The sequence below is a fragment of the Pelodiscus sinensis genome, chromosome 2 (assembly GCF_049634645.1).
Source record: "Pelodiscus sinensis isolate JC-2024 chromosome 2, ASM4963464v1, whole genome shotgun sequence".
Lineage (NCBI taxonomy): Eukaryota > Metazoa > Chordata > Testudines > Trionychidae > Pelodiscus > Pelodiscus sinensis.
This window is the reverse complement of record NC_134712.1, coordinates 97429244-97456604: the sequence shown is the minus strand read 5'-3', so window position 1 is coordinate 97456604 and position 27361 is coordinate 97429244. Positions and strand designations below refer to the sequence as shown.

General features: G+C 42.8%; 1 protein-coding gene across 8 annotated transcripts in view; it reads left to right on the top strand.

Moving 5' to 3' along the window:
• Positions 1 to 27361, top strand: part of ZNF516 (zinc finger protein 516) — a 151795-nt gene that overhangs the window by 120652 nt on the left and 3782 nt on the right. For all 8 annotated transcript variants that reach the window (XM_075921073.1, XM_075921070.1, XM_075921075.1 and 5 more), the window contains 3 exons: positions 11116 to 12594; positions 21722 to 21826; positions 22715 to 22782. In XM_075921073.1, the coding sequence (XP_075777188.1) occupies positions 11116 to 12594; positions 21722 to 21826; positions 22715 to 22782 (1652 nt within the window). The remainder of the gene's footprint in view (positions 1 to 11115; positions 12595 to 21721; positions 21827 to 22714; positions 22783 to 27361) is intronic.

Below are 27361 nucleotides of genomic sequence, written 5' to 3'. Positions count from 1 at the left end.
GTGGCTAGGGTGTTGGACACCACAGCCTTAAAACATTTCTCTCATGGTCTTGTCGGTTTGTTTATTATGTTAGTTATGAAGCTTCTCTCTTTCACCTAGAAAAGAATCTTTTCCTGAGCCCCTTCCAATCTGGAGTCTTCCTTCCCCCCACTTCCCAGTATCACAGTCAGTCTGGGGCTTCTACCCTTTTCTTTGAAGAGGATCCAAGTCTTCCAGCTTCACTCTAGTTCTTTCCTGGTTTTGGGAGGCTGCTACTGGCCTTACCTGACTGGTCCCTGACCTCTCAGAGTCTTTTGCTGCTCTTTGCAGCCTAAAGGAGTTGTCTTGCTCTCTGCCCCAACTTCCTTTTCAGAGTTGGTTCTATCCCTCATCTGAGACATTGATGTGATCACCTCTCCATCACTCCCTGGTCTTCAGCTCTCCCTTGCTCAGAGAGCAATGGCAACTCCTTCAGTGTGGTTGTACCATCCCAAGCCCACTGAGGCAGGCACCAAGCTTAGCAGCAGCTGTTCCTGGTGGTGCTAGTGTGGGAGCATGCAAGCCACTAAGCCTGCACCCGAGTGTGCAGGGCTGGGGTGTCACAGCCATACTGCAGGTGCTGCCCATGTGGGATATTGGCTCCTGTGAGTGACAGCCTGATATGCTGGTACTTTTGCTGCTGCTTTTCCCAGTATAGCCATTTGGCAGCTCAGATGTCCCCTTTTTTATTTGTGGACATCCACATCTGTGGATATAAGTTTGATATCTGCGAGAGCTCTACCAGTAATTAAAAAAACCTGTCTGACTGCACATTGGCCACTACTATATAAGATATCGGAGTCCAAAAAATCTATTTTGAAATTGCACAGCTTCAATAACCTACACCTTTTTACTGTTGGCAGCAACTGCGTAGTCCAAGTTCAGCAATTGGATATTAAAGAGAATCCTAAAAAGGGAAGAGCAGTTTTGGAAAGCATATTTAAAAGAGTTTATAATAATTTTGACATCTTAGCAGAATCACAACAAAAAAAGGATAGGGATTATATTTATGCAAATTAAACATACATGTGCATATGTGGGCTTCTTCAAGTATGATGCCTCTTTAGAATTTTTTTAAAAAAAGTGATACTGAGGGGAAAATTTAAGGCACTGTTTAAAGTTACTTTTCCATGCAATTTATCCTATATTTTATTTTGGAAATAAAAGGCCATTATATTTAAGCTTCAGGAGATTCTGAGAAGGCCATAATAGACATATCTGTTTACATTACTATAACTTTTTTTCCCTCTCAGTACCATGATGTCTCCTTCCCCTTTTCCTCCGCCATCTCTGACCCAGAGAGACAGTTTGGAAAGAAGCCACGTTTTGCATTCTGTACAGTGCAATACTGTATTTCTACTCTTCTGTAAGTACTCTAGAGAGGATAGTAGTCTGATAATCACTAGAAAGCAGTGTTGAAAGTCAGAAAGAGCTGGCCAGCTGGGGCGCTCAACTGCAAGTGCACTCCCATCATGGCCCTCGGGGGGCACACCCCACACCGATCCAAGACTGCCACAGTTCTGAGCTCCCTCCCTCAGCACCATTTAGGGAGAGGAAGGGGGCTGAAGTACCCTGCCTCTTGAGATTCATCCCGGGACACTGCTTGCTGTTCCTCTTCCCATCATGTCAGGGAGTGAGAGGGGAGCTATCAGGAAGGCTAAAGCACAATTAGAATTTCAAGGGATGTTCGGGGGAACAAGAAAGGTTTCTACAGGCATGTTAGCAATAAGAGGGTGATCAGAGAGGGTGTGGGGCTCTTACTGGATGACGGAGGGACATTTGGGCCCCATAGTGACTGATGATGTGGGAAAAGCTGAAGTACTCAATGCTTTCTTTGCCTCTGTCTTCAGAGACAAGGTCAGCTCCCAGACTACTGCACTGGTGGGCAGCCTTTGGTGGAGAAAGAATGGGTTAAGAGCTATTTAGAAAAGCTAGACATACACAAATCTGTGGATCCGGATTTAATGCATCCCGAGAGTACTTAGGGAGTTGGCAAATGTCATTGCAGAGCCTTTGTCCATTATCTTTGATAACTTGTGGAGATCAGGAGAGATTCCAGATGATTGAAAAAAGGCAAATGTAGTGCCCATCTTTAAAAAAAGGGAAGAAGGACAAGATCTAGGGATCTACAGACCAGTCAACCTTACCTCATTTCCCAGAAAAATCATGGAGGGAATCCTCAAGGAATCCATTTTGAAGCACTTGGAAGAGAGTAAAGTGATCAGGAATAGTCAACATGGATTCACCAAAAGCAAGTCATGCCTGATCAATCTGATTAGCTTCTATAATGAGGTAACTGGCACTGTGAATATGGGGAAGTCGGTGGATGTGATATGCCTTGACTTTAGCAAAGCTTTGGAAACAGTCTTCCACAATATTCTTGCCAGCAAGTTAAGGGAGTATGGATTGGATAAATAGACTGTAAGATGGATAGAAAGCTGGTTAGACTGTTGGGCCAACACTGCTTTAACATTAACAGCTTGATGTCAGGTTGGCGGTCAGTTTCTAGTGGAATGCCCCAAGAATCAGTTCTGGGGCTGGTTTTGTTCAACATCTTTATTAAGTCCTTAGTTTGAGTTAACTGTTACACCTCATGGAACTTAGTTCGAGTTAACGTTTGACTGCCGCATGTAGCTGCGGGCAGTTAGTTTGGACTAAGGGGATTTAAAAATGGCGCCCGGATGGGAAGATGCAAATAAAACCCGGGATATTTAAATCCCGGGCTTCATTTGCAACTTCAAATGCCTACATTAGCCTCCCTAGTTCGAAATAGGGGGCTAGTGTAGACATACCCAGAGAGAGTACAGTGGAGGAGAGGTGAAAGATGGTACAGCCAGGAAGAGAAGGCAGGTGCTCTGAAGGTAGAACACTGCCTTCTGCAATGGAGAACACATTGACTGTAAGTAAAGTCATTCATGATAACCTGGTGTACACATGGAGAACAAACACACTACTAAGCAGGAATATGGGGCCCAAATGTCAAATTGTCTTATATTCTGTAAGCAAGTCTGATGACATGTTGGATAAAGATGCATAAAAAGATCAGAATTAGTCTATATCTCTTTTAGCATCTGTATCCAATGCAATTCTAGTCTGTGGATATTATTAGCCTTTTAAGGTTTTTGACTTGTTTTGCAGAGAGATCAGGAAGGCTAGCAGTTAGTTCATCCAATATTCCTGCTGATTGTGTATCCCCCTTTAGCCATCAGTTAGCCAAAGTATCTGTGCTAAACTCTTTTAATCTTTTTTTAGTTGTTTCCTACAGCCCTCTAATTATTTTGTTGCAGTTCTCTGAACTCCTTCTGGTTTGTCAGTATTTTTCCAGTAGATTGCTGTCCAGTACTGCATTCAATATTCTGTGTACAGTAACAAGAGTGATGTAGAAAAAGATAATTGTGCCATCCTGTCCCAAAATGAGATGCCTCTGTCTGTAGCCCAAAATTGTATTCTCTTTTTTTTTGCTGCCATATCCCATATATTCCAGTTGGGATCTTATAATATACCATCACCATAGAACCTAAACCTTGGGGTGATGCACGAAACAACATTACTAATGTCTCATACAGCACCTCATCCCTAGGGGAAAAATCTTTTTTGTTGCTATTTTGCTTGGTTGCTGTTGTTTGGGAAGGTGACGCTGAAAAAATGTGTGTTGCAAACTCATACCTAATTTGGTGTTCATTATTACATCTGCCTTTTTTTCAGCATCACTGCTTTCCAGATTGTCCTTTCCACTGGCTATCTGGCTTTGGGATACTTTTCCCTCATATTTCTTAGGTTGCATTTAGGTTCCAAGATGAATCTTATTTTATTATTTTCAGTCCATGCTTCTATTCACTCTGTCCATTGCATTATTTCCCTGTTTTCACAACTTTTTGCAACTCTTCCAAATTTTAGAACAATTTACTGTGGTAGAGTCTCCATCACTGGCCATTTTAAAATCCAATATTGGATTTTTTTTTTTTTTTTGGTAAAGATCTGCTCTAGGAAGTCTTTTGAGGAGGTTTTATGGTTGGTGTTATGCAGAAGATCAGACTAAATGATCACAATGGTCCCTTCTGAACTTGGAAACTAAGAATATATGAAAAAAATGATATAACCTGAACACGTAATGTATTGTTTAGTTTCACTTCTGGGTCATTAAGGAAAATATGAAATGAAATAGGACCTCATACAGATTTCTACACTATCATATCTAGATACAGTCTGAAACCTAGCTATTTGTCTTTTTATCATTATCATTTGCCTTCAGCCATATTTCAAATCAAGTGATATTGTCCAGGACAAGCCTAGACCTTGCTTCCTCTGTCATTGTACTTAGAATGCAGGAGGTTAGTCTTAGGGTACGTCTAGACTACATGCCTCTGTCGCCAGAGGCATGTAGATTAGGCTACCAGACATAGTAAAATGAAGCGGCGATTTAAATAGTCGCCGCTTCATTTAAATTTACATGGCTACCGCGCTGATCCGACAAACAGCTGATCAGCTGTTTGTCGGCTCAGCGCGATAGTCTGGACGCGAGGGTGTCGACATCAAAGGTATTTGTCGACTACCCAGGTAAACCTCGTCCCAGAAGGCTTACCTGGGTGGTTGACAAATACCTTTGATGTCGACACCCGCGCGTCCAGACTATCGTGCTGAGCCGACAAACAGATGATCAGCTGTTTGTCGGATCAGCGCGGTAGCCATGTAAATTTAAATGAAGCGGCGACTATTTAAATCGCCGCTTCATTTTCCTATGTCTGGTAGCCTAATCTACATTCCTCTGGCGACAGAGGCATGTAGTCTAGACGTACCCTTAGAGTGGTTAAGCACTGGAATAAATTGCCTATGGAGGTTGTGGAATCTCCATCATTGGAGAGATTTGAGAGCAGGCTAGATAAATGCCTGTCAGGAATGATTTAGATCAGGGGTGGGCAATAATTTTTTGCTGGGAGCCATTTCAAAAATTTTTAAAGTGGCACTTGACCGCACAGGAAGGGGAGGGGTCAAGCTATTTCCAGGTTCCTCACCCCCAGCCAATGATTGGTCTGGGGGTGAGGGAGTGCCTTTGCCCCCACCCCACATTCCAGCAAGGTGCCCATGCCCCTGGTGTGGGAGGAGACTTCCCTCACTCCCCTGTTCCTAGGCCAATTAGGGCCTGGTGAGCAGCGTGCGGTGCTTCAAAGCGCCATGTGCTCCTAGGAGGATGGGAGGAGGCTTTGTGCGCTCCCCTGCCCCCAGGCCAATTAGGGGCAGGGGAGTGAGTGAAACCGTCTCCATTCTTCCCCTGCCCTTAATTGGCCTGGGGGTGGGGGAGCAGCAGGGCCTCCACGAACTGGATCCAACCATTTGGTGGGCCAGATCCGGCTCGCAGAGGCCCTTTTTCTCACCCTTGATCTAGATCGTGCTTGATCCTGCCATGAGTGCAGGGAGCTGGGCATGATGACCTCTGGAGGTCCCTTTCAGTTCTAGCATTCTGTGATTCTATATTCAAGTAAGACTCTATCAGATGCTTTACTAACAATTTAAATACATTATATTTGCCTTTTTTCCTTCATTTCTGAATTTTGAAATGCTGTTTGAAAAAGCAATCAGATTTATCTACCTAGTTGAGTTCTTTATAGACACATGCTTCATACTGATCATAGTTCCTCTATGGGTGCGTCTAGGCTACAGGCTTTTGTCGACAGAAGTTTTGTCGACAGATACTGTCGACAAAACTTCTGTTGACAAAGAGCATCTACACTACATTCAGTTCTGTCGACAAAGCAAGCTGCTTTGTCGACATGGTAGTGTAGACGCAAAGGACAGTTTACATGCAATAACACCTTCTGTCGACAGAAGGCGTTATGCCTCGTAAAATGAGGTTTACCAGCGTCGACAAAACTGCTGAGTTCTGTCGACGTTATGTCGACAGAACTCAGCGGTAGTGTAGACGCAGGTATAGTTTTGTCGACAAAAGTCCACTTTTGTCGACAAAACTCTGTAGTCTAGACACACCCTATCTTCAGATTTTTTTAGCCAGGGTGTAGGAGGCTTTTCTTTGCTGTACAAGAAACACTGTGAGTTAAAACAGATGTACAAACCATTGTGAATTTTGGTTGGGGGGGTGAATGCATTTTGCATGTATACATTTGTGTGTGTTTTCCATCTGCTTGTGTAGGATGAATAATGGAGCACAGGCAATGGCAATTATAAATGATATATTCTTGGAGAAACAGTCTAATCCCAAAGTGTTCTTATTCTGCTAGACCTTGAATACCCATAAAGTTAAGTGTTTCATGAATTCCTGCTTGACTCTCTAGTGGTCTGTGATGTCATCAATATTTAAAACTGTGCCTAAGCTGAGGGTGTAAGATATTATCAGCAGCTACCTACCAGCTGCTCCATGCAGAATCCTTCCAATGCTCAGAATGACAGGCAAAACTGGTGTGATACTTTGTAGTGCAAAAAGTCCTTTTAGGTTCCGCAGATGAAAAAGTTTTTTGTTTGACTAAAAGAATGGCTTAAGATAAAAATGAGAAGAGGGAAGGGAGAAAATGAAGGACTGTTATGCCAAGAAATGTTTCTGTGGCGAATGTGAATTACAGTTTCTCCGGATCATCCAAAAGGCATCCCATTCATGACTTTTTGCTTTGACCTGGCCATAATAAAGTCTCAGAAATTTCTTATGACAGTTATGCCTGCACTGCACTGACTAGAGCAATATTTTACATCCGTGGTTTAAGGAGATAGTGGTTAGGTGTGGGTGGGGATGTGGGCAAAAATATTACAGATTTGTTTTACAACTGTTACTAGATCAAATACTATTTCTGTGTACCTACTTAGAGAGGAACAATGGACCGGGACTCACTTCTGACTGGCTGTGTGTGTTTTCAGGGTTGCAGTTTAATCTGACTATTGGTAGGTGAAAAGCTAGTGTGAAGTAGTCAGGGGGTGGGGGGATTAGCACAGTATCACAGCTGTGATTTGCTTCACACTGACCCAAAGTATCATTTGGATAGTGGGTAGTGGCAGAACATTGTATATATATATGGCATCGATCTTGGTTTATGATTTATGTAAATATTCCTGAGCAACGCATTAAACTTTTTGGTGTTTTGCCTGATATAGTATCCATCTAGCCTGCATACTGAGGACGTATTTTATTTGGTGCAAATACTCAGTTAGATTGTATCCAAAAAAGGAACTACCAAGACCAGTTAAATACTGTGCTCTGTAATCATCTTGTAAAGTGTCATAAATCATAAACCAATGTGGCTGACATCCCTTGTTTTACCTGATGCATGATAAACCTTTGGATCTGTGGTTATGTCTAGACTACAGGGGTTTTCTGGGATACCTCTGGAAAAACTCCACTGAGTCCAGGGAATGCCTCTGCTCTTCTGCTTTACTTTTCAGCAAAAAAAAAAAAAAAAAAAAAAGACGCGCTCTTTCGGGAGCCCTATCTTCCTCCTTCCATGAGGAAGAAGGGCTCTTCTGAAAGAAGAGGTTTTTCCAAAATTTGGCCCGCAGTAGACAGGCCAAATTTCAGAAAAGCCTCTTCTGACAAAGCTATCGGAAAAAGGTACGCAAATTGCATACCCTTTTCTGATAAAACATTGTAGTCTAGATGTAGCCTCATTGACACAATATGTTATTGAGACCAACATTTTTAGAATGATTTAGACAGTTAAATGCATAGTAACATTCATAGTTATATTAGTTAGGATTAAAATGGGTGAGTGATTAAAAACCCTACAGCTTCTGAATACTGACCAATCACTAGCTGTCTAGGGTTAGGAAAAACGTTGACCAATGGGTAAGGAATTCTGTAATAATCTATTAAGGTGGGTTTTGCACCTTCTGAAGAGGTTTTTACCAGCCAGTGTCAATGACAGGAATCTGTATCAGATGAGCCCTGGCTCTAATGTGATATGCCAGTTACTAGGGTCCTAAAAACTAGCTTTGCCCTGGATTTTTCAGTTATAATTTATTTCCATGATTAAAAAAATAATCAGACTCCTGCTTTCTGTATCTCTCCCGCATAAACACACACACACACATCCTTTCTTTTTCAGTATCTTCTTTTGTGGTCTGTTTTGTGGTCTGTACTTTTTGGATCGTCTCTTCCATGACAATGCTGAATAAGTAGGCATGGGAGCTGCTCTGATTGCAATGATTGATGGCAAGAGTGACTTCCTGGAGTACTGAAATTTTCATGTCAAGCAAAGTGCCTTCTTCTGAATGGGCTGTATTTAAAGGCTGGTGAGCACTGAACTGTGGGTCTAGCTGAGCTGACCTAGTATGCAGGTATTTAGAGACAGCTTGTGAGTTAGTGGAATTCTTTTAGTGAAAATATGAACTATTGAAATGTATAGGGAAAGCTCTTCAGTGCTGTAAATGAGAGCAGCTGACTTTTGTGGAGCTATGACCAGTGTTCCCTCTAATTTTTTCCAACCACGTGCAGATTTTGCCCACCCATGTGCGGAATAAATGTATGTGCACCAAGGTATGTACGAACGTGCACCAACAGTAGAAACAAAAATCTAGTTGTGGGCACTCTGCTAATTAATAGGGAAGCATTTGACTCTCCCCTGTGTGATCACACAAGCACACAGCTTATAGGGAACACTGTCTCTCACCATTACCACCAACTGGGGGTCTACTCCTTGGAGTCTTTTCTTTACCTCATGGTATACCATCCTGTATGCCACCTGAGATGCTGACTTAAAAACTGTGCATTAGTTTTTGTGCAAATGCATTAATGCATGTCTTCATTCTGTGCTTCATTTCTCACCCAGACAATCCTCTTTCCCATCTTTGCCCTAGTACGGCTAGAAAAACCAGCAGCCTATGCACATCCCCTGTACCATTAGTTGGTAGATGGTATGGAAGAGCTACCTTGTCCCCTTGTTCTCAGTCTCCTTGTACTTTACTAAATGCAATCCCAAACTGGATTACTACTACAGTGCCAATTCAACTCAATAACCTTTGCTGGCATGACCAGGGGTACAAGTGGTGCCAAAGTTAGACGCGCGCGTACACACACTTTAAGTAGACGATGTGTGTGGAATAAAAGTAATTTTAATTAGTCCATGTGTACACACACATCCACACATAAAGTGGGTGTTTTGTTTGTATTGGTGGTGAACATCGACACTCTACCTCAATATTGGTGGTGCACGTAAGAAAATTCAACCTGCCCAAGGATAGAAAATGTGAGCGGGAACATTGGCTCCTATCCAGCATGTCCATTTAACATCCTAATCCTTTTCAGCAGTGGCAGACAATGTTTACTTTCCCAAGTCTACAGTCCCATTGTAGTTCTGAATCTCTTATTATAGATTGTGCCCAACCTAGCCATTAGACCAGTGAAGTCTTCATTGATTGTTGCAACAATTGAATGTTTTCTTATTTATTATTTAGCCTTATTTATTCAAAGGCCCTCACTATTTTGAATTGCAAAGTGAAGCCTAAGATCTTATTTAGGCACACAAATATTTGACAGATGTGCTTTGAAAATAACACAGATGTGCAGTGTCAAATTACATTCCTGCAGCAGTGCTTTTGTTTCAGATTATAACTTTAGCTAGTAGGATAGGTCATGTGCTTTCAGAAGGCCTTCCTCTCTGTAACACAGAAAAAAAAGGTTTTTTTTTTTCAAACTTTATCCCTTTGAGAATTTGAAAGAAAAATCATCTTAACAGAGTGAGCTGAGCATTCAGCCTTTATAAGACTGCAAAGCTATGGGTTATTTTAAACCTAATTACACTGAATTAACAAAAGCTTAAGACTTTTTGCCTGAATTGAAGCGGAGGCTAAATAGACTTTATTTGCTGTGAAACTTCAGCCTAAAACATACTTGTTACATTATGCAGGTTTAGAATAATGCCTATGGCGCCAATGTTATATTAAACAACAGTGGTTGATTTTCTAAAACATTGGCTTTTATGAGTTGATGCGAGAGGATATGTAACTATAGAACAGTTCACTCATTCCCTGTCTTCAGTACTCCCCCAGTTATGGTGATCACTTTGGATTGTTGACATTTTAGATGGAACATGGTCCCCTTACAGTTGCCTAACAGTGGCTCATTAACTCCATGTTAATTGAAACTGAAAGTTTGTCAGATGACTCAATTCTGTTACATGTTAAATGGATTCAGTGAAGTAAGCATTACTGCTGTGATGGAAACCTCTGTGGAATTGATTGTGAACTGATTTGGAGAGATTCAAAGACTTTATCAGTAGCTCTTAAAGATATAAGCATTTTGAGAACTGCTGGAATTTGGGAACATTCTCAATAATCTGTGTCATAGTGTATTTCCCCTAAACTGCTATAAAATCTACCAAAAAGGAAGAAGAAAACAGAAAATGTATAATCCTGTTTTAGTTAAGTATTTTAGGTATCCATACCCATCAGCAAATTCAACCAAGACAAGTATACCTAAAATTCAACATAAACTATGTTAAAATAAAGTTATATTTGCTTTTAAACTAACAAATACCAGGAAATACAGAATGTAGGCTGTCTTTAACTCACCCTATTATATCTGGGTATTACAAAGGTCTCTCTTAAGAGAAGGGATTTATGGTATATGCCATATGTGTTGCAGTACTTATATAAGAGCTTATATGCTAAATTTTAGTGTGGAGCCAATTTTTCTGGCTGAGTTATAAACCCTTTGAAAATAGAGGTTGTAATGGAAACAGTGACAGACCTTTAACTAGTTCAGTCTTATCTGGCTCCATTATCATTATTTTTGTTAAAGCATTAAATGGCTGCATATTTGTTTATCTATCTCTCACTCTCTGAATTTTAATAGATTCAGATTGTCAAATTGTTTTTTATTTAAAATGTCATGAACATGCATCATTAGATAGTTTATCCAAACTGCAGAGTGATGCTTTCAGAGTAAATTGAACTCTTGTGTCTTATTACAACAGTTTGATTGGTTTTATAAAATATTTAGCTTATATTATGACTTTAGAATACTAATAATTAAATAACTTCCTAAAATTTGATCTTTTCCCTTTGTGTGTTTGTGAGTGGACTATTTTATTTTAATCTCGGAGTTGATTTCTTGATTTTTGATATGTTAGTGATTTTGTTTTTTTTAATTTTCCTTTTCAGGTAAAAAGCCATACCACTGCAGTTTTTCTGAAGAGGAGGTACCCATGGTAACATCTCAGGTAGATAAGCTTCCTAAATTTGGAAGTGACAATGCCAGAGAAAAAGATGCCAGTGAATCTAAACCAGAGCTATCAGTTTTGGTATCTACCCTGGAAAACAATATCAAATGGCCTTTTCCAAAGTATGAAGCCCAGAGAAATTCTTCAGACTTAAAGATGCCAGCATTCCAACACAGTGAGGAGCTTGCTTGCTCCAGTAGCATGGCTGACTTTGCTTCAGGAGTGGGGCAGACATCTTCAAATGTAGTAATAGACTTGAAAACCTCGTTGGAAAAACAGGCTAGTCACCCGAAAGAAAATTTGTCAGAATCGCACAGAGAGCATCTTGTCCTCGAAAAAGGTAGAGAGGCACAAGAAATGGTTCCACTAGATTTAAGTGAAAAATCAACGAGGGCTGATTCATGCAATAAGGGTCTTAACTCATCTTTGCAGGCGGCTTTGATGGTCCATCCATGTCCTTACTGTAGTCATAAGACCTATTACCCTGAAGTCCTGTGGATGCACAAAAAAATTTGGCACAAAGTCAGCTGTAACTCGATGGCTCCACCATGGATTCAACAAAATGGTTTCAAGAGTATAAAAAACAACTTGGTTTTTCTGTCAAGAAATGGACGCACTGGTCCTCCTCCATCCCTTGGTGGTAAAGAATGCCCACCTTTACCTGTTGCTAGGTTTACACGCACTCAAGTGCCAAGTGCATTGCCAGGATCCAAAAGCAATTCTTCCCCTGTTGGGATAACAATAAAGTCTGGAAGTATACATCAGTCTAAGGACAGCCATTCGTTTGGCCACTGTGGTCCACGGTCATCAGGTCTAGATGGGTTCAGGCAGTCCAAATCCAACCACCCCCAAGAGCAGCACAGCAGCACAGCACAACAGCCTCAGCTTAAAGCGAAATATGAAGTAAACTCCAAACCGATGCACGTGGGAAGCTTTAGCAGAAGCCTCACACCCACCCAGACAGTCGTATCTAGGCCCGCCTCAAAGCCTGCCAGCAGTAAACAGGTGGAGAAGTACGTGATTTCCCAAGGAAGTGCTGGTTTCCCTCCAAGTAAACATTGTGCATCTGACCCCATAAAAGCCAAATTCAACCCACCACCTCAGTATCACCCTCTATGTAAAACTGAGCAGTACACTAAACATGAAGAGCATTCGGTGCCTCAGTGGGAATCTCACATCAAGGCTGGGAATGAGATAAGAACATTGGCAAACTGCACAACAGGAGCAAGAGCAAGTCCACTAATGCAGCCTCAGCCTAGCACAGCTGGAGCTTCTCCCGCTTTGCACTCCATCAAACAAGAACCAGCACCAGAAGGGCACGAGAAACGTTTGGACATTTTTTTTAAGACCTACATTCCAAAGGACCTTGCTTCATTGTACCAAACCTGGGGTGCCAATAACCCTCTGCTAGAACATGCAGGTAAGGCTTTTAAATACTTTTTGGTTTGGTCGGTTATATTAATTTCCCATTTTATTGTTCTGCTCGCCTTTTAGGTGACGTCTACGTTAGGAGCTTAGGCTTGTGATGCTAGCTCTCATCTGAGCAAGCGTGCAAAAAAGCAGCTCGACTGCTGTGAATACCTGTCCTAGCTCAGTGAAAGCTATCACAAAATTGTGTGCACAAAGCTGGGAATCATACCCCAAGCTTGTTGTTTACATGGAGACAAAATTGAAAAGACTGCTGTTACTCAGAGTATCAGCAATTATGAGTGAGGATGGAATAGATTTCCTCAAGTATAGCATTATGGTAGTTTTCCCCTCCATAGACTATGTGATGTTTCTATCACAGGGCACATGTATTTGTTTCTTCCTAATGGGTTACTATTCCTTTGTCCTATTGGTTCAAGTAGGCTTGAGTTACACTGAAGTTTTGTCCCACTAAGATCCTAGTGAAGTTCTGGTCCTGGCATATGTCATAAGCTTTTTCATTTGGGGCAAAGTAAATATCCTCTAGGGTTTATTGCTGAGGCTATTTTGGCTATTTTGTTCAATTTCCTTGACACACAGTCTTTCCAGGAACCAACGTACGTACTTGCACACCAGTGTCTTTTGTCTTTCTAAACAAAGAATTCTAAGATCTTCATTGTCCATATCTTTCAAAAGAAGACGCTGATACTTTTCAAATTACTTATTTGGGCTGTTTGTATGTGTCTAATTTTTTTTAAAAATGTGTGTCAGTTTACTTTGACAGGAAAAAATATTCTATAAATAGCCAATTTAATAAAGTTCAGAGGCTAATTTGCTTTAATGTAGTTTTACAAGCAGCATTGAAAAACCACTGTGAATTTCCTTCCATCTCTCTCTATCTCTCCCCACCCTTCCAAAACCCCCCACCTTTTTAGTTTCGAAACTAATCACCACCATGTCTGTTTTACTTCCTATCAGATTCTGCTTCTGTCAGTGGAAACAAGCTTACCCTAATTTCTTACTCTTGGGGCATGGGGAATGTTATAACCCCTCAACCTCTTAGAGTAATTTTTTTCTTAATTTTAAGAATTTTTTTCTTTCACTTTTCTCTCAGTAGGATCTGCACAACATGAATCTTTCTAAAATGAAATTTCACTAAAACAGAACCCCTTTGTCACAACTTTAGGAATTCAAGATTTTCACTCATGGAGGTGAAAGGCACTAGGGATATCATCTGGTAGGGAAGGAGGCAGCATTATGTTTCATTGAGCTGCTAGAATTAAAAGTGAAAAACCAAGCCATTTGTAGCTAGCAGAGGACAGAGGAGGGACAGTTTTTGTGGAATGCCTGGAAGGTGTGTACAGACAGTCCCCGAGTTACGCGGATCCGACTTATGTCGGATCTGCAGTTACGAACGGGGCTTTTCTCGCCCCGGAGGACAGGAGCGTCGGGACACCCAGATGCGCCGCGGTCCCGCCGCCCGCGTCCTCCGGGGCGAGAAAAGCTGCTCCGCGTCTCCCTGGTCTGCTGGGGGGGTAACACCCTTCCCCCCCCCAGCAGACCAGGGAGACGCGGAGCAAAGCTGCGGAGCAAAGCCGCGGAGCATGCGGGCAGCGGGACAGCCCAGACGCGCCACGGCTGTCCCGCTGCCGGCGTTCCCCGAGGCTTTGCTCCCCGTCTCCCTGGTCTGCTGGGGGGCTCCCAGCAGACCAGGGAGACGGAGAGCAAAGCCGCGGATGATGCCGGCAGCGGGACAGCCGCGGCGCGTCTGGGCTGTCCCGCTGCCCGCGTGTGCCGCGGCTTTGCTCCGCGTCTCCCTGGTCTGCTGGGGGGGGGGGTTCCCCCAAGCAGACCGGGGAGCAAAGCCACGGAGAATGCGGGCGGCGGGACCGCGGCGCATCTCAGTCCCGCCGCCCGCGTCTCCCTGGTCTGCTGGGCGGGGGGGGGGGGGGGGGGCGGGGGCGCAGCTAGTGCGCCCCCCCTCCCCAGCAGACCAGGCTTTTCTCCGGACGCCTGTGGTAGAGCAGCTGGGGTGCTGCCGGTTGGTCCTGCAGCGCCTCTCTTGGCGCTACTGGACCAACCCAGCAGCACCCCAGCTGCTCTGCCGCAGGCGTCCCCAAGTCAGCCGCTGCTGAAACTGACCAGTGGCTGACTACAGGAAGCCCGAGGCAGAGTTGCTCTGCCCTGGGCTTCCTGGAATCAGCCGCTGATCAGTTTCAGCAGCAGCTGACTTGGGGACGCCTGGGGTTCTTAAGTTGAATCTGTATGTAAGTTGGAACTGGCGTCCAGATTCAGCCTGTTGAAACTGATCAGCGGCTGATTCCAGGAAGCCCGGGGCAGAGCAACTCTGCCTCGGGCATCCTGTAGTCAGCCGCTGGTCAGTTTCAGCAGCGGCTGAATCTGGACTCTAGTTCCGACTTACATACAGATTCAGCTTAAGAACAAACCTACAGTCCCTATCTTGTACGTAACCCGGGGACTGCCTGTACATGATGATTTTAGCAGTCATGGTGTGAGTAGGGAAAGGAAACCCATACTGCTAGGTTACGTGCTTACTGGAAGGTTTTTTGGGAGGCAGAATGGCAGCATGAGACTGTGCTCAATAAATGAACCTAGGTGTGCCTGTCTTGGCCAACCTGTTGTCTATTTCACTCAATTAATTGATGATTAATAGTACTATCTCTCTTCATAAAACACTTTGAGATCTATGCCTGATAAGTACTCGATATCGTGGTGGTGGTTGTGGTTGTGGTCTTCTTGATTGCTTGTTTCCTCCATTTGGCACCAGAGTGTAGAAAGGTTTATAAAAGCTGGCATGAAGCACCTATTTTTATAAAGCAGGAGGGGAACAGGGACATTCCCTATTTCCAGGAACACATTGTCACTGTAGCTTGTTTGTGTATGATTTTACTGTGTAAATACCGTATTTTCCGGCGTATAGGGCGACTGGGCGTATAAGACGACCCCCTATCTTTTTAATTAAAAGATAGGGTTTCATCTTATACCCCAGCGCCCCTCCGCCTCCTTTGCTCCCGGTGTCCCTGGTCTGCTGGAGATGGTCCCCAGCAGACCAGAGGCACCGGGAGCAAAGCCGCCAGGAGCGCCTGGGCTTCCCTCCCCCTCACCCCCCCGCCGGAGCCCCTCCGCGGCTTTGAAAGCCTCGGGGGAAGCCGGCGGGGGGGGGGGGGCATCCCAGGCGCGCATGGGCTGCCCCCCCGCCGGAGCCCCTCCGCGGCTTTGAAAACCTCGGGGGAAGCCGGCGGCGGGGCATCCCAGGCGCGCATGGGCTGCCCCCCCTCCGCGCCGCCGCGGAGGGGCTCCGGAGGGGGGGCAGCCCATGCGCGCCTGGGATGCCCCGCCGCCGGCTTCCCCCGAGGCTTTCAAAGCCGCGGAGGGGCTCCGGCGGGGGGGCAGCCCATGCGCGCCTGGGATGCCCCCCCCCCCCCGCCGGCTTCCCCCGAGGCTTTCAAAGCCGCGGAGGGGCTCCGGCGGGCGGGCAGCCCATGCGCGCCTGGGATGCCCCGCTGCCGGCTTCCCCCGAGGCTTTCAAAGCCGCGGAGGGGCTCCGGCGGCGGGGCATCCGGCGTACAAGACGACCCCCGATTTTTGGGGGATGTTTTTTAACTTCAGAGGTCGTCTTGTACGCCGGAATATACGGTACTGCTTAGGGGGAAATTTTCCGAGGCACAAATGGAAGTTAGGTGCACTTTGACTTTCCATGACAGTTGGTTGCCTAGCTCCCATTTGTGCCTTTGAAATATCTTCTTTAACTTAGAATTGTTTGTGGCCTGGTTTTCTTGTATGTGTCCTTTGAATAGCTTCTTGAGCTCATTCCATGTAGAATTTCAAGGCCACTGGTGCCACTACTGATGAATTGACATGGCAGGGTATATTTTTCAGAGGATTGAAGGTATATTGCTACATGTGGAAGGGACAGGATCATGCCTGTTAAAAAAACATAGCAATTCCAACTCAACTTGTCCCTCAGTTACAAGCAGTGAGTTCTGAGTACAGAATTATCCCAGAGAGCCTTTACTGTGCATCATATAAACAAGTCTTCAGTTTGCCAACAAATTGTATTGCCATTACAAAGAATTTAGGGATGTTCTGCCAATTACATAGTTTGTTCAGTGTGGACATTCCTAAGCTTTTTAATTCTGGATATCTAGTACAGTCGCTAGTGCAGTAGATCAGCCTTGATCACAAGAGAATATTCCATTTCAGGCATTTTGTTGTGTGCTAGAGCATATTTGTAGCCTTTGCTTCTCTATTTAAACTGGCTGCATCTGCTCTCATGAGACAAGTGCACAGTTCTGTGTTTTGCTTGTGGTGTGGTGTTAAGTCCATTCTTTGGAGAAAAGAGTTGAAAGTACTCCTGTGCTACTAGTATTTAGACATCATGACTTTTCTGTCAGGGACTAGATGGTGTGATTACTGCTTAAGGAGAAGAGGGGTTTCTTTTAATTTAAATTTAGTAGGGGTGACTTTTCTTTTTTATTCATAGGGCTATTTATAGCCATATTGAGACCTAGGGAGGATATATTACTGCAGCAAGTGTACCCTTTCTTCTGGGATTCTTGAGAGACCAGTTCTGACTGCTCGTTTCACAGGTGCTCCCATGAAGATAGTTACTTTCATTTAGGGGTGTTAGATAACATGTAATTGAGTAGTTGTGTAACCGCATGAAATCTTAGTGGTTACGTGACTATTTGATAATCCCTGGGGGTGGGACTGCCAGCCAGTGTGCTCTGGCCCCACTCTTGGGGAGTCCCTTGCCACCACCATGCTGCTGTCTCTTATACATAGGCAGCAGTGCAGGGTGGCGGGGGGGCTGGTCTGTGAGGGGAGCCAATTTAAAAATAAGTTCCCCCGGCCGAGTCCGGCTATCTGCCATCTTGCGCTGCTGCCTCTAATACAGAGGCCACAGCACAGGGTGGCAGCAGCCCCTTTCCATGGGGGTCTGAGCCTCTATCTGAGGGGAGCACGGACCCCCCCATGGACAGGGGCTGCTGCCACAGACACGCCTCTGTCTGTAGTAGGCCCAGGCTCACTGCAGACAGAGGCTGCTTTGTAGCAGCCTCCCCAGCCAGATGCTGATAGAGGCAGCAGCAGGTGGATGGGGGGAGGTGGCACCGTGGAGCTGGTGCTGGGGGAAACTGGCTTTTAAGCTGGTTCCTGCTCCCCTCCCCCCCCATGCCTCGGTAGGAGGCAGCGGGGAGTGGGGGGCGCAGGCAGGGCTTGCGAAGTTGGCACGCACAGAGAGTAGGGATGTTAAATTTTGATTGACTAATCAAATAGTCGATAGGGCGCCTCTGCCTTTGAAGTGTAGCAACAGCTCTCAAAGACAAAAGTGCTGTCGGGAGCACAGGGCCAGCTTTGAAGCAGTCCCTCCTCTTACTTCCCTTGATGCCTCTTTCTGATAGAGGCAGCAAGTGGGGGGAAGCAACTAGTTGGTTAGCCTTTTGACTATCTGATAAGCATTTGCTTATCAGATAGTCAATTAGTTATTCACATCCCTAGCAGAGAGCCTGCTTGAAAGCCACGTGGGGATGGTGGGGACGGGCAGATCCAGTGCTCATTGATGGCCTGCTTGAAGCCAGCACCTCACGGGCACCAGCTTTTGCTTCCCCCCTCCCCTTGCTGCCTCTGATAGAGAGGCAGCAGGGGGAGGGGAGTGCAGTTGATAGTGTAGTTGATAGTGTAGCCCAGGCTTATTGGTTAATCGTTTACTTGATTATACACTAACATCCCTACTTTCATTTGTATAGCTTAATTTCCAAACACCTATGGTCATCTGCCTCTCTCTTATTAAAGTATAGTTTATTCTGAGAGGTGATCTCAGAGGCAGTATGCAATGACCAGGGTGTCTATCAAGACAAAGCCTTAAAATCCTGAAAGCTTCTGGGTATCTCTCTTAAAGAAATCAAACAATGACAAAAATATGTAAAAGTAATTCAGTTCCTCCATATGTTTTTTTTTTTTTAAATAACTAAAAAGCAAACTGGAATGGGTAGAGGTCAGCGCTGAATGAATTCTTAGGTTACATATTCATGTACAGAAAGCTAGTTGGCAGGTCTCATACAGTAAGAAAAACATACTGCAATGGACTCTTTTTTTTTCTAGAAGAGTTATGTTGAATAGGCAAATCACTGTTTGTGCTTAAATCATTGTAAGCTCTAGACTCTTAGCACCAAGCAGTTAAACATCATTTAAAATGTTTTCACATATGATCTTTATTATGGGGTGAACTGATATGTTTTCCGTCCTTACTAAAGTGTGAAAATTTTGGGCGGGTTTCCACAGCTGGGTACTAAAGATTATTTGTGTACAGCTAGTCATGTTTTAAAAAGGTAAATCAATCATTCAGTGAAAAAACAAAAAGCAAAATCCACCCCACCCCTACTTACTTCAGTGCTGAGGTTGGGAACTTAAAGGCAGAGATAGGGAGCAAAGATGTGGCTAGAAATATTGAACCCAAAATAAATGTCACTAGCTATGGTGAGTGCACTGTATGAAAGTTCTGATGTTGCAGTCCTTACTCCAGCAAATTTCCTGATTTCCTTAGTAGGGTGGTTGAAATGGGACTCTTTCTTCAGACTGAACTCCCAAGTTTGGGCCCAGAATGCTTAGCCAAAAGAAATTCAAGTCCTGACCTAACGCCCATCAACATCAGCATGTGTCTTTCTGTTGTTTTCAACAGGCTTTGGATCAAGCCATGGTTATAGGCTATAAGGCTAGAGAGGACCATTAGGATCATCTGTACCATATCCTAATGAGTAACTCCTGTTGACTTAATTATGAGCGGCATCTGTGGATTGATGAGAAAATAAACCTAAGTTGTTCATTCTTGGTGTGAGTGTAGTTGTTGTCAGTTGTTGCATGATAACACTTAGGCTGTGGAGCTATTTTGGGATACTTCCAGTATCCTGAAATAGCTATTCTGCGTCTTTTGAGCAAGTCCTTCATTTCAAAATATAATTGGCTTCACTATTCTGATGTCCCTATAAATCTCTTACCAAGAGGAGTAAGGGACATTTTGGAATAGTGCTTTATTTCGAAAGCAGTGCCAGATTTTGAAATAAGCTATTTTGAAATTAACTCGAAATAAGCTAAGCAATTTATGTAGCTCAAATTGTGTAGCTTATTTTGAGCTCTGGGTACAGTGTAGACACACTCCTAGTGACTCCAGACAAGATCAGGGGCCTACTTTATATCGTAAGAGCCAATTCCTGTCCTAGAGAACATACAGTATGACTAGAGGAAACACAAAGACTGGGACAAAAGTTGTACATTTTAGGGATGTAGGGGGCAGGGGTGCAGCAGCGGTGTTCCACCCTTGAAATATACAAGAGTCCCTGCTTTGGAGAATTGGGGCACTAAGAAATTAAACATCTTTCTCTGAGCCACATAAGACATCAGTGGACTGGTCCAGTGTCCAGTGCCTTAATCACGAGACTGCCATTCCTCTGTACGAGATGCCATTTCACTTAATCCCAAAAATGAACAGTTTGGAGATAATAGCACTGTTTTGATGGAGGAAAATGTATCAGGGTTCCTTTGGTCTCAAGAATGCAGTCTTAGTTCTGTCTTGTGAGGGACAGATGCTAATAGGGTTTTTTTTTACAGTCTATTAGCTAGAAACTAGACAATCTGCTTTCATCTTTCAGAGATCACAGGGAAAATCTGTTCACTTTATTGATGTGAAACTACCAGGAAATCAGTGGAAGTTTGCTTACTCCTAATCATAAAACCTAATGCTGCTCACCTTTATTGACACACAACTTCCAATGATTCCCTATGAGTTTAATGTGAGTACTGGTGAGCAAGATTAGGGTTTGCTAAGCCAGTGTGTTTTGTATTGTCTCTCTAGAAGCAGTTCATTGGCAAGGAACACAGTTGGTGGTACTGCAATGAAGAGAGAGGAAACACTTGTACATTAGATCTTTTGAATTAATTTGTTAATGCGCCATTTATTATTATGTTATCATTTATGTGGTAAAACCATGTGGAGGGCTTCATTGTAACAGGTGCTGTACAAACAGTGAATGACAGTCTGGTCTCTAAACTGCTTTTCCCTTTTATTTTGTGGGCAGCACACCAACCAAATACGTTTTGAACATACCACGCTTTCTTGCTATAATTGAGTTAAATGTATAATTTAGTTTTTTAAAACAATTGCCAGTTTTTGCTAGAATTCATACTTTTTTTCTGTGCATTTATTATTATTAAATTAATAAAGATGCAGCTTTATTGACAGTCCCTTGTAAATTTGCTTTAAAAGCCCAGGCATTCCAATGGTAAATTAAAACATCATTTCTTTCCTTTTGAGGGGAGCGTCTTACCAAAATAGAAAAGATGTTCAAACATTTTAAAGAAGTGCCCAATAAAAGTCAAATGTGTCTTTTTTGATCAGCAGCAAAAAGACAAAGACCAGCCCTTTAAGTCAGATACTGTAAACTGACCTTTGGAAAAAAAGGAGAGGTTTGAGTAGTTTTCCACAAATGCTAATGGCCTAGAAAACATGTTTACCAAGGGCTGGTAGAAGGCTGCTGCGTTGCTACTAGCTCAAAATGTCCGGAATGACACTTTCATTCACAGATGTCTTTCGTCTGTGCCTCAGAGGTCTGAGGTCAAAGCAGCACCGGCAGGCAGGTAAGCAGGGGCTAAAGGTTTGATCAGTTTGTGATGGCTCCACTCACTCTGTATTTGTCTCCAAGGTATTGCAGCCCGGGGGGGACATTCGGGCTCTGGTTCTGCTCACTTCCTATTATCCATGTGACTTGTCTCCGCCACGCTGGAGTCACTTTGATTTGCCTGATGTACTGCTTGACAAAGCTGGGTGATGGCTGAAAAGTGGATCCAGCTGCTCTGAAAAGCGCACACCTGACATGCCAGTCCTGGTGCGGGCACATCATGGGGAGCATTTTTTAATTCAATGTAATTTATGCATTCTTGCAGTCCTGTGTGTGCCTGGCCTGTCAGCCAGTGCCTAGATGAAGGCTGACAGTTGTCATCCAGGGCCTGAAGGTAGCCTCACATAATGACACATTAGACATACTAATGATGTTTTCTTCTGGCATAATGTTTTCTTCTCAACTTTCCTCTCCCCCTCCCTTTTGTCTCCTTCCTATCTACCACAGGGATGCTTAGGACACAAACACGCCAAGGAGACTGTGTCTGCATAGAATGTGGAAAATGCTTTAACCAGCCCAGTCACCTCAGGACGCATATGAGGTCCCACACAGGTATCTTTTATCACCAGCTTTTTGTTTTGTTTTTTAACCCAACTAACAGAATGTTCAATTTAATTTTACCTCCTGTACTAACCTAAATAATCTAAATTCTTCCCAATATGTAGTACCCTAGGTTTTGTTTTTGATTGGTATTGCTCTTGTTCTCTACATACTCCATACCTGACCTCCCCCCTTCCATAAAATTGCAATGCATTTGAGATAAGCCTGTTTGCAAATGCTTTATTTTAATTAGAGAGTAGGATACTCAGAAATGAATATGCTAATGAATTCTGTTGCCACCAGCACAAATTGAAATCAGAGTAGCCCCTTTCAGCAGAACATAAGGCTTTGCTTTCTTTCATTATAGCTATTGATGAGAACAGTTTTGTATGAAACCAGATCCTCCTTAGACGGGTCAATTATAAACACTAAAATTCCTGTCAGCCATTTTTACCCTAGAATGATCTACTGTTGAGAACGTAGCCAGCTAAAGCTACCAGTATCAAGATACCTCATAAGCATTACATGAGACAGTGAGACTAGTGGGTTCTCTTTGAGAAGTGTGAATGATGCATACATAAGCCAGTCTGATGCAAAATGACAGAGGCCAAATGGTAAGTAATGCAAGAAGAGGGTCCCTCTACACATACACTGATAATTAATGTTGTCAGTGATTGCTTTCTTCAGCACCGAAGTCTGAATTAAAAAGGGCAGTGCCCCTAGGCTGCCATTAGCACACTCTCTTACAGTAAGTGTTACGGTAAATTGGTATTTTCCGGCCACAGGCTAGTAGCTGGTGTCTTTTTTTGAATGTGGTTAATCTGTAATGGTCTCAAATAATGTACACACACTAACGAAGCTTGAATGTTCATCTGTTAACAAGCCCCCTTGTTCCCACAGTGGTATTTGAGTCTAATGGACTCCGAGGTACTGAAGTTCACACCACCTCCGCAGATGCCCCAAAACAAGTATGTTTTACAATTAATTGGGTGTTTGGTTTTTAATGTGGTAGCTGGGAAAAAGTGGCACAGTGATACTCATCAGTAAAGCACTGACTGTTTTATAACAAATGTGTAAATAACAGTGTTTCTCTGATTTTTAGAAACTAAAACTTTTTTTTTAGCATTTTACCCAAAACTGCTACATATAGAAAGCAGTTAAAGTGTAGGCAAAGATGTTAACGGTGTATTGTGGATGGAAGGGAAAGGTAATTGCATGATGCAAAAAGTGGTATATAAATATGAGATCATATTACGAGACTCACTAGACAGAGAGATTTGCTTTTACACCTCAGTATGTTATACATTTAAAAAACACAAATAACACTTGGTCTGTGTTTTTCTGAAGAGTATTCCTATCATGTTATCCTGTAGCTGATCTTTCTGAAAGGCTCTTACCTTTCAGTTTCTGTGGACTCTGTGTGGTGGTGTGTTTCCTGTTTCTAATGTACAGTGTTTCCTGTCCTGACAAACACTTCTTTCAGTTCTCTGAATTGGATTTTTTATGTTTTTAAAATAAAACAAAACCACTGCATCTATCTATTTTCTTCTTCAGCCTTGACAAGTGAGTTGTGGGCTTCATCTACTCATAAGCAGCTCTCACTTGAATTGCTATCTTGAATGTAGGATTGAAACCCTTTTTTCTCTTTTTTTATCACCACAATATTCTAGTCTTTCCCATCCTACCAAGCCCCTACATGCAGCTCTAGGGTAAGTGGGTGCAATTCTACACATGTAAGTGACTAGTTGACTATCCGATAAGCATAAGCTTATTGGATAGTTGACTCGTGCGACTAGTCGCTTCCCCCTATCTTACTGCCTCTATCAGGGAGAGGCAGCAAGGCGGAGGAGCAGAAGCCAGTGCTGGGGGGGAGAGGGGGAGCCAGCTTAAAAGCCACTTGCCCCCAGCACCACCCATGGTGCAGGGGAGATGAAGGCAAGGCGGGAAATGGTACAAGCAGGGATTGAAGCAGTCTCCACCCGCAGTAGTTCTGTTGCGATTCTGCTTTTGAAATTTACAAGTAGGTCAGTGGGGGACTTCTCCAAGCAGAAGCACTGCAAGGAGAGCAGGTCCGCGGGGAACTCCCCCATTGGCCCCGTGCTCCCTTCGGGGCTTCCTTTTGAAATGTACAAAAGCCCTGGTGGGTCTCTTGTACATTTCAAAGGCTCAGGCACCGCAGGGAGCATGGAGCTAGTCCTTCACTGGCCCCATGCTCCCTGCGGGACTTCTGTTTTTTAACTGTAGCAAGAACCCAGTAGGGCTCTTGCTATGGTTTAAAGGCAGAGGTGCCCTTATCGACTAATCAAATAGTCGATGGAAATCCCATCAACTATTCAATAAGTTAATCTAAATTTAACATCCCTATGCATTTCCATACCAGCTCTGTATATAGAACTTTATTAACTCTTAAGGACCTAATCAAAGGCATCATTAGAATCAATGATCCAAAACCATTCCCACAAGAAGTCATATCAGAAACCACAGCTTCATGGCATTCATGTACCACTCTCTTCACAAGGACTCTGAATAGTTTCTTCCATTGTGTTGGCTGTTGATTAAAGCCCAAGACTATTATCTATAAAAATTTTCTTTTTGTGCTGAACCAGCCATAGGGGAATAAAAGCTGCTATTTTTTGTTGACCCCTTGTTGCCCTGTGTGAAATTAGTTTGGTGTTCTCCGCCCGTTTTTCAGCAGGCAACGTGTCCACATCACCTAAAACAGTCAACAGAGTTGTTCCTAATTTGCATCTTAGCTGGTAATCTTCAGCAGAAGCATCAAGGATTGGAATGCATCATGGAGACTGAACCACCCTGTCCCCAGGTTATTGTGAGGTGGGCTGAATTGCTGCCGCCCATGCTGTTCCTATTTTGTGGATAAATGCAGGATTTCCCTTTAGGGGTGTTAAAGGTTAACCAGTAAGCCTCACCCTTAACTGGTGAGGCCGGGAGCAGCTCCCCACCTGCCATGGACAAGGGTCTGCTCCAGGTCGGGCTGGGGGAAGGCTGCTGCAGACAGGGGCTGCTCTGGTCATCCGGAGTTCAGGTGCCATGCAGACAAGGGCTGCTCTAACCTGTTAACCAATTAAACAGGATTTTACATCTTTACTTCCCTCCTCAGGGCAGTCAACATGCCACCTTTTATCAGAAATAAATTTACACGAGAAACTTCAGAAAAATAAAAGTCAACTTTAATGTATCTATGAAGGGGTTTTATCCAGTATATCAAGACCTACCACTAGAAACACAAGCACTAAACCATGTGTGCCTTTGAATTTATTTTTATCCTTATGACTAAAATATCTCCCCTCACAAAATAAATTTTAGCAATTTAATGATCTGGTGACTAGTGATTAAAAAAATCTCAATGATAGTAATAAGATTCATATATCATAGGGCTTTGAATTGAATCAGGAATCAGTGACCTTTTAAAACTGAAATGCAATCCCTGTTCCACAAAGAAGATACTGATTTTTTTTTTGGTATGGGGAAAGAGAGGCAGAGAAAGTAGAAACAGCAAAGATATGCCATAATTAGAGAATTAAATATTGAGAATGTAGATGAAGTCAATCCAAGAGTGTTCTGTTTATACTGATGATCCATTACATTGGAAGAAAGACATGACTCCTTAATAAAAGTATTTGACAGACAGTGAAACACTGTGGCTGTGAGAACTAGCACAATGGGGGTCTTTGGTGAACTCTCATAAATTCTAACATAAATTTAGCAAACCTAAGCATCTTTAAGTTGTCTGTGCTGTGGAATCTCTTTTGTCTCTTTATCTTTTCTGACTTGTCCCAGGCATAGCTGAGATCCCTGATTTTGAAGGCAATGCTTTTTGAAAGAAAAAATAAGATTGCAATTGGAAGTCTATTTTAAAATATTCTAAAACACAGACAAATTGTAAAAAGGTCATTTCTAGGAAGTAACAGCTATGGTACATAGCTTACTTGTCTTTACAAACTCATGCTGTGCTGCATTTATTAACTAACTTCTTTCATAGCAAACTTAGTTCACTATTGTAATCTTAGTGTTTGTGTACATTGGTTGTAGCAGATTACACTACAACATTTCTCAGTGCAACAGCTTCCACAGGGTTGGGCAGAGGTGAGCTGCACCAATTTCTCAATCTCTTGACATTCAGTCTCTCTTCCACAGAAATTCCAGTAAAATCATCATCAGCCACAGATAATTTCTTTCCTCGTCTTTGTCACAATTATTCTTTAATTTCAGCCTTTGTCTCGGTTTGTGAGTGTCTTTGTCAGTTAAAATGAAAACAGTCAGTTATCTATTGTGGTCCGTGTTTTCATAATAAACAATGACTTTATGCACGCCACCAAAATTTCACTGGTAAGTCCCTGAGGTTTTAGAGAGAATAATTTCATTTCAACCTGCAACTCTAGAAGCTTTTAAAAGCATAGAATATATTAAGAACAATGCCTCCAGCACACTGGTAACACAATTATTTCCCAATTAAAATATTGTCACTCCACCTTTTTTTTTTTAATTGGGGACAGCGCTATTCTAGAGAGTTTACAGTTTAGAGTCAATTCAGGTTTCAGCAGTGCCATGCACTTGCTCCCAGCAAAATACAGCAGCCATCACTTACAATAGCTTTAGTATAAAGGTTTTTCACATGAAGAGAATTCATTGCATATAATGTTGCTTCCTTATAGGTAAGAAATCTTCCCTTGAGCACTTATTTAAAGTTAAAAAAATTAATTTTTGGTGTAAGACAGTATATCGCAATTTCCCAGACTCTTCTGTATTCAGATGATCAAACTTTTGGACACCTTGCCCTTATAAAAGAGAGCTAGCGGATTGTGCAGTCCTAAATGTAGCAGTTTACAATAGTGTTACTAGTATTTGGGGACTTTCTAGTAGAATAATTTAAAGTCATCACTTTCACAATGAGTCTAAAATTGGTTGCCTAAAATTAGGCACCCGAAACCCTAATTTAAGGTGACGAGCAATCAATTCATTGCAAGTAGCAGGTGCTGACCACCTCTGAAAATCAGGTTAGGTACCTGAATAAGTTTGACAATTTTGGCCATAGCCTATAGCTTTATAAACGTTAATTGTATCACCAGCAATGAAGAAATTATAACCAAATTAAATATAGGAAATAATTAGGTGGATGCCTGAGATGACATAATTTTTTCTGCTTTGTCTCTGCTTTTGCACAATCACTGTCTTAAAAAACATTTTTTCACTATACATCTTTCCTAAGAACCCTAGTACAGTTCCTGGTCTTCTAAGAAGGACAAACAACACACACACTACATGACCTGAGTCAATACAGGCAGTGCAAACTCAGGCAGATTTACTTGAAATGCTGCCATATTAAATGTTGAATATTCTGAATATTTTTATAAATGCTAAATATCTGAATATATTCATAATTAAGATAACACATTCCACAATGAATATGTATTATCATTTGGAATACACTAAATAGCATTCTAAAGACATGATCCAATAAGCGTGAATTCCAGTAGCACACTCCCGTCACATAAGGGGTACAAAATTAAGCCAGTTCCCTCTTGCAAC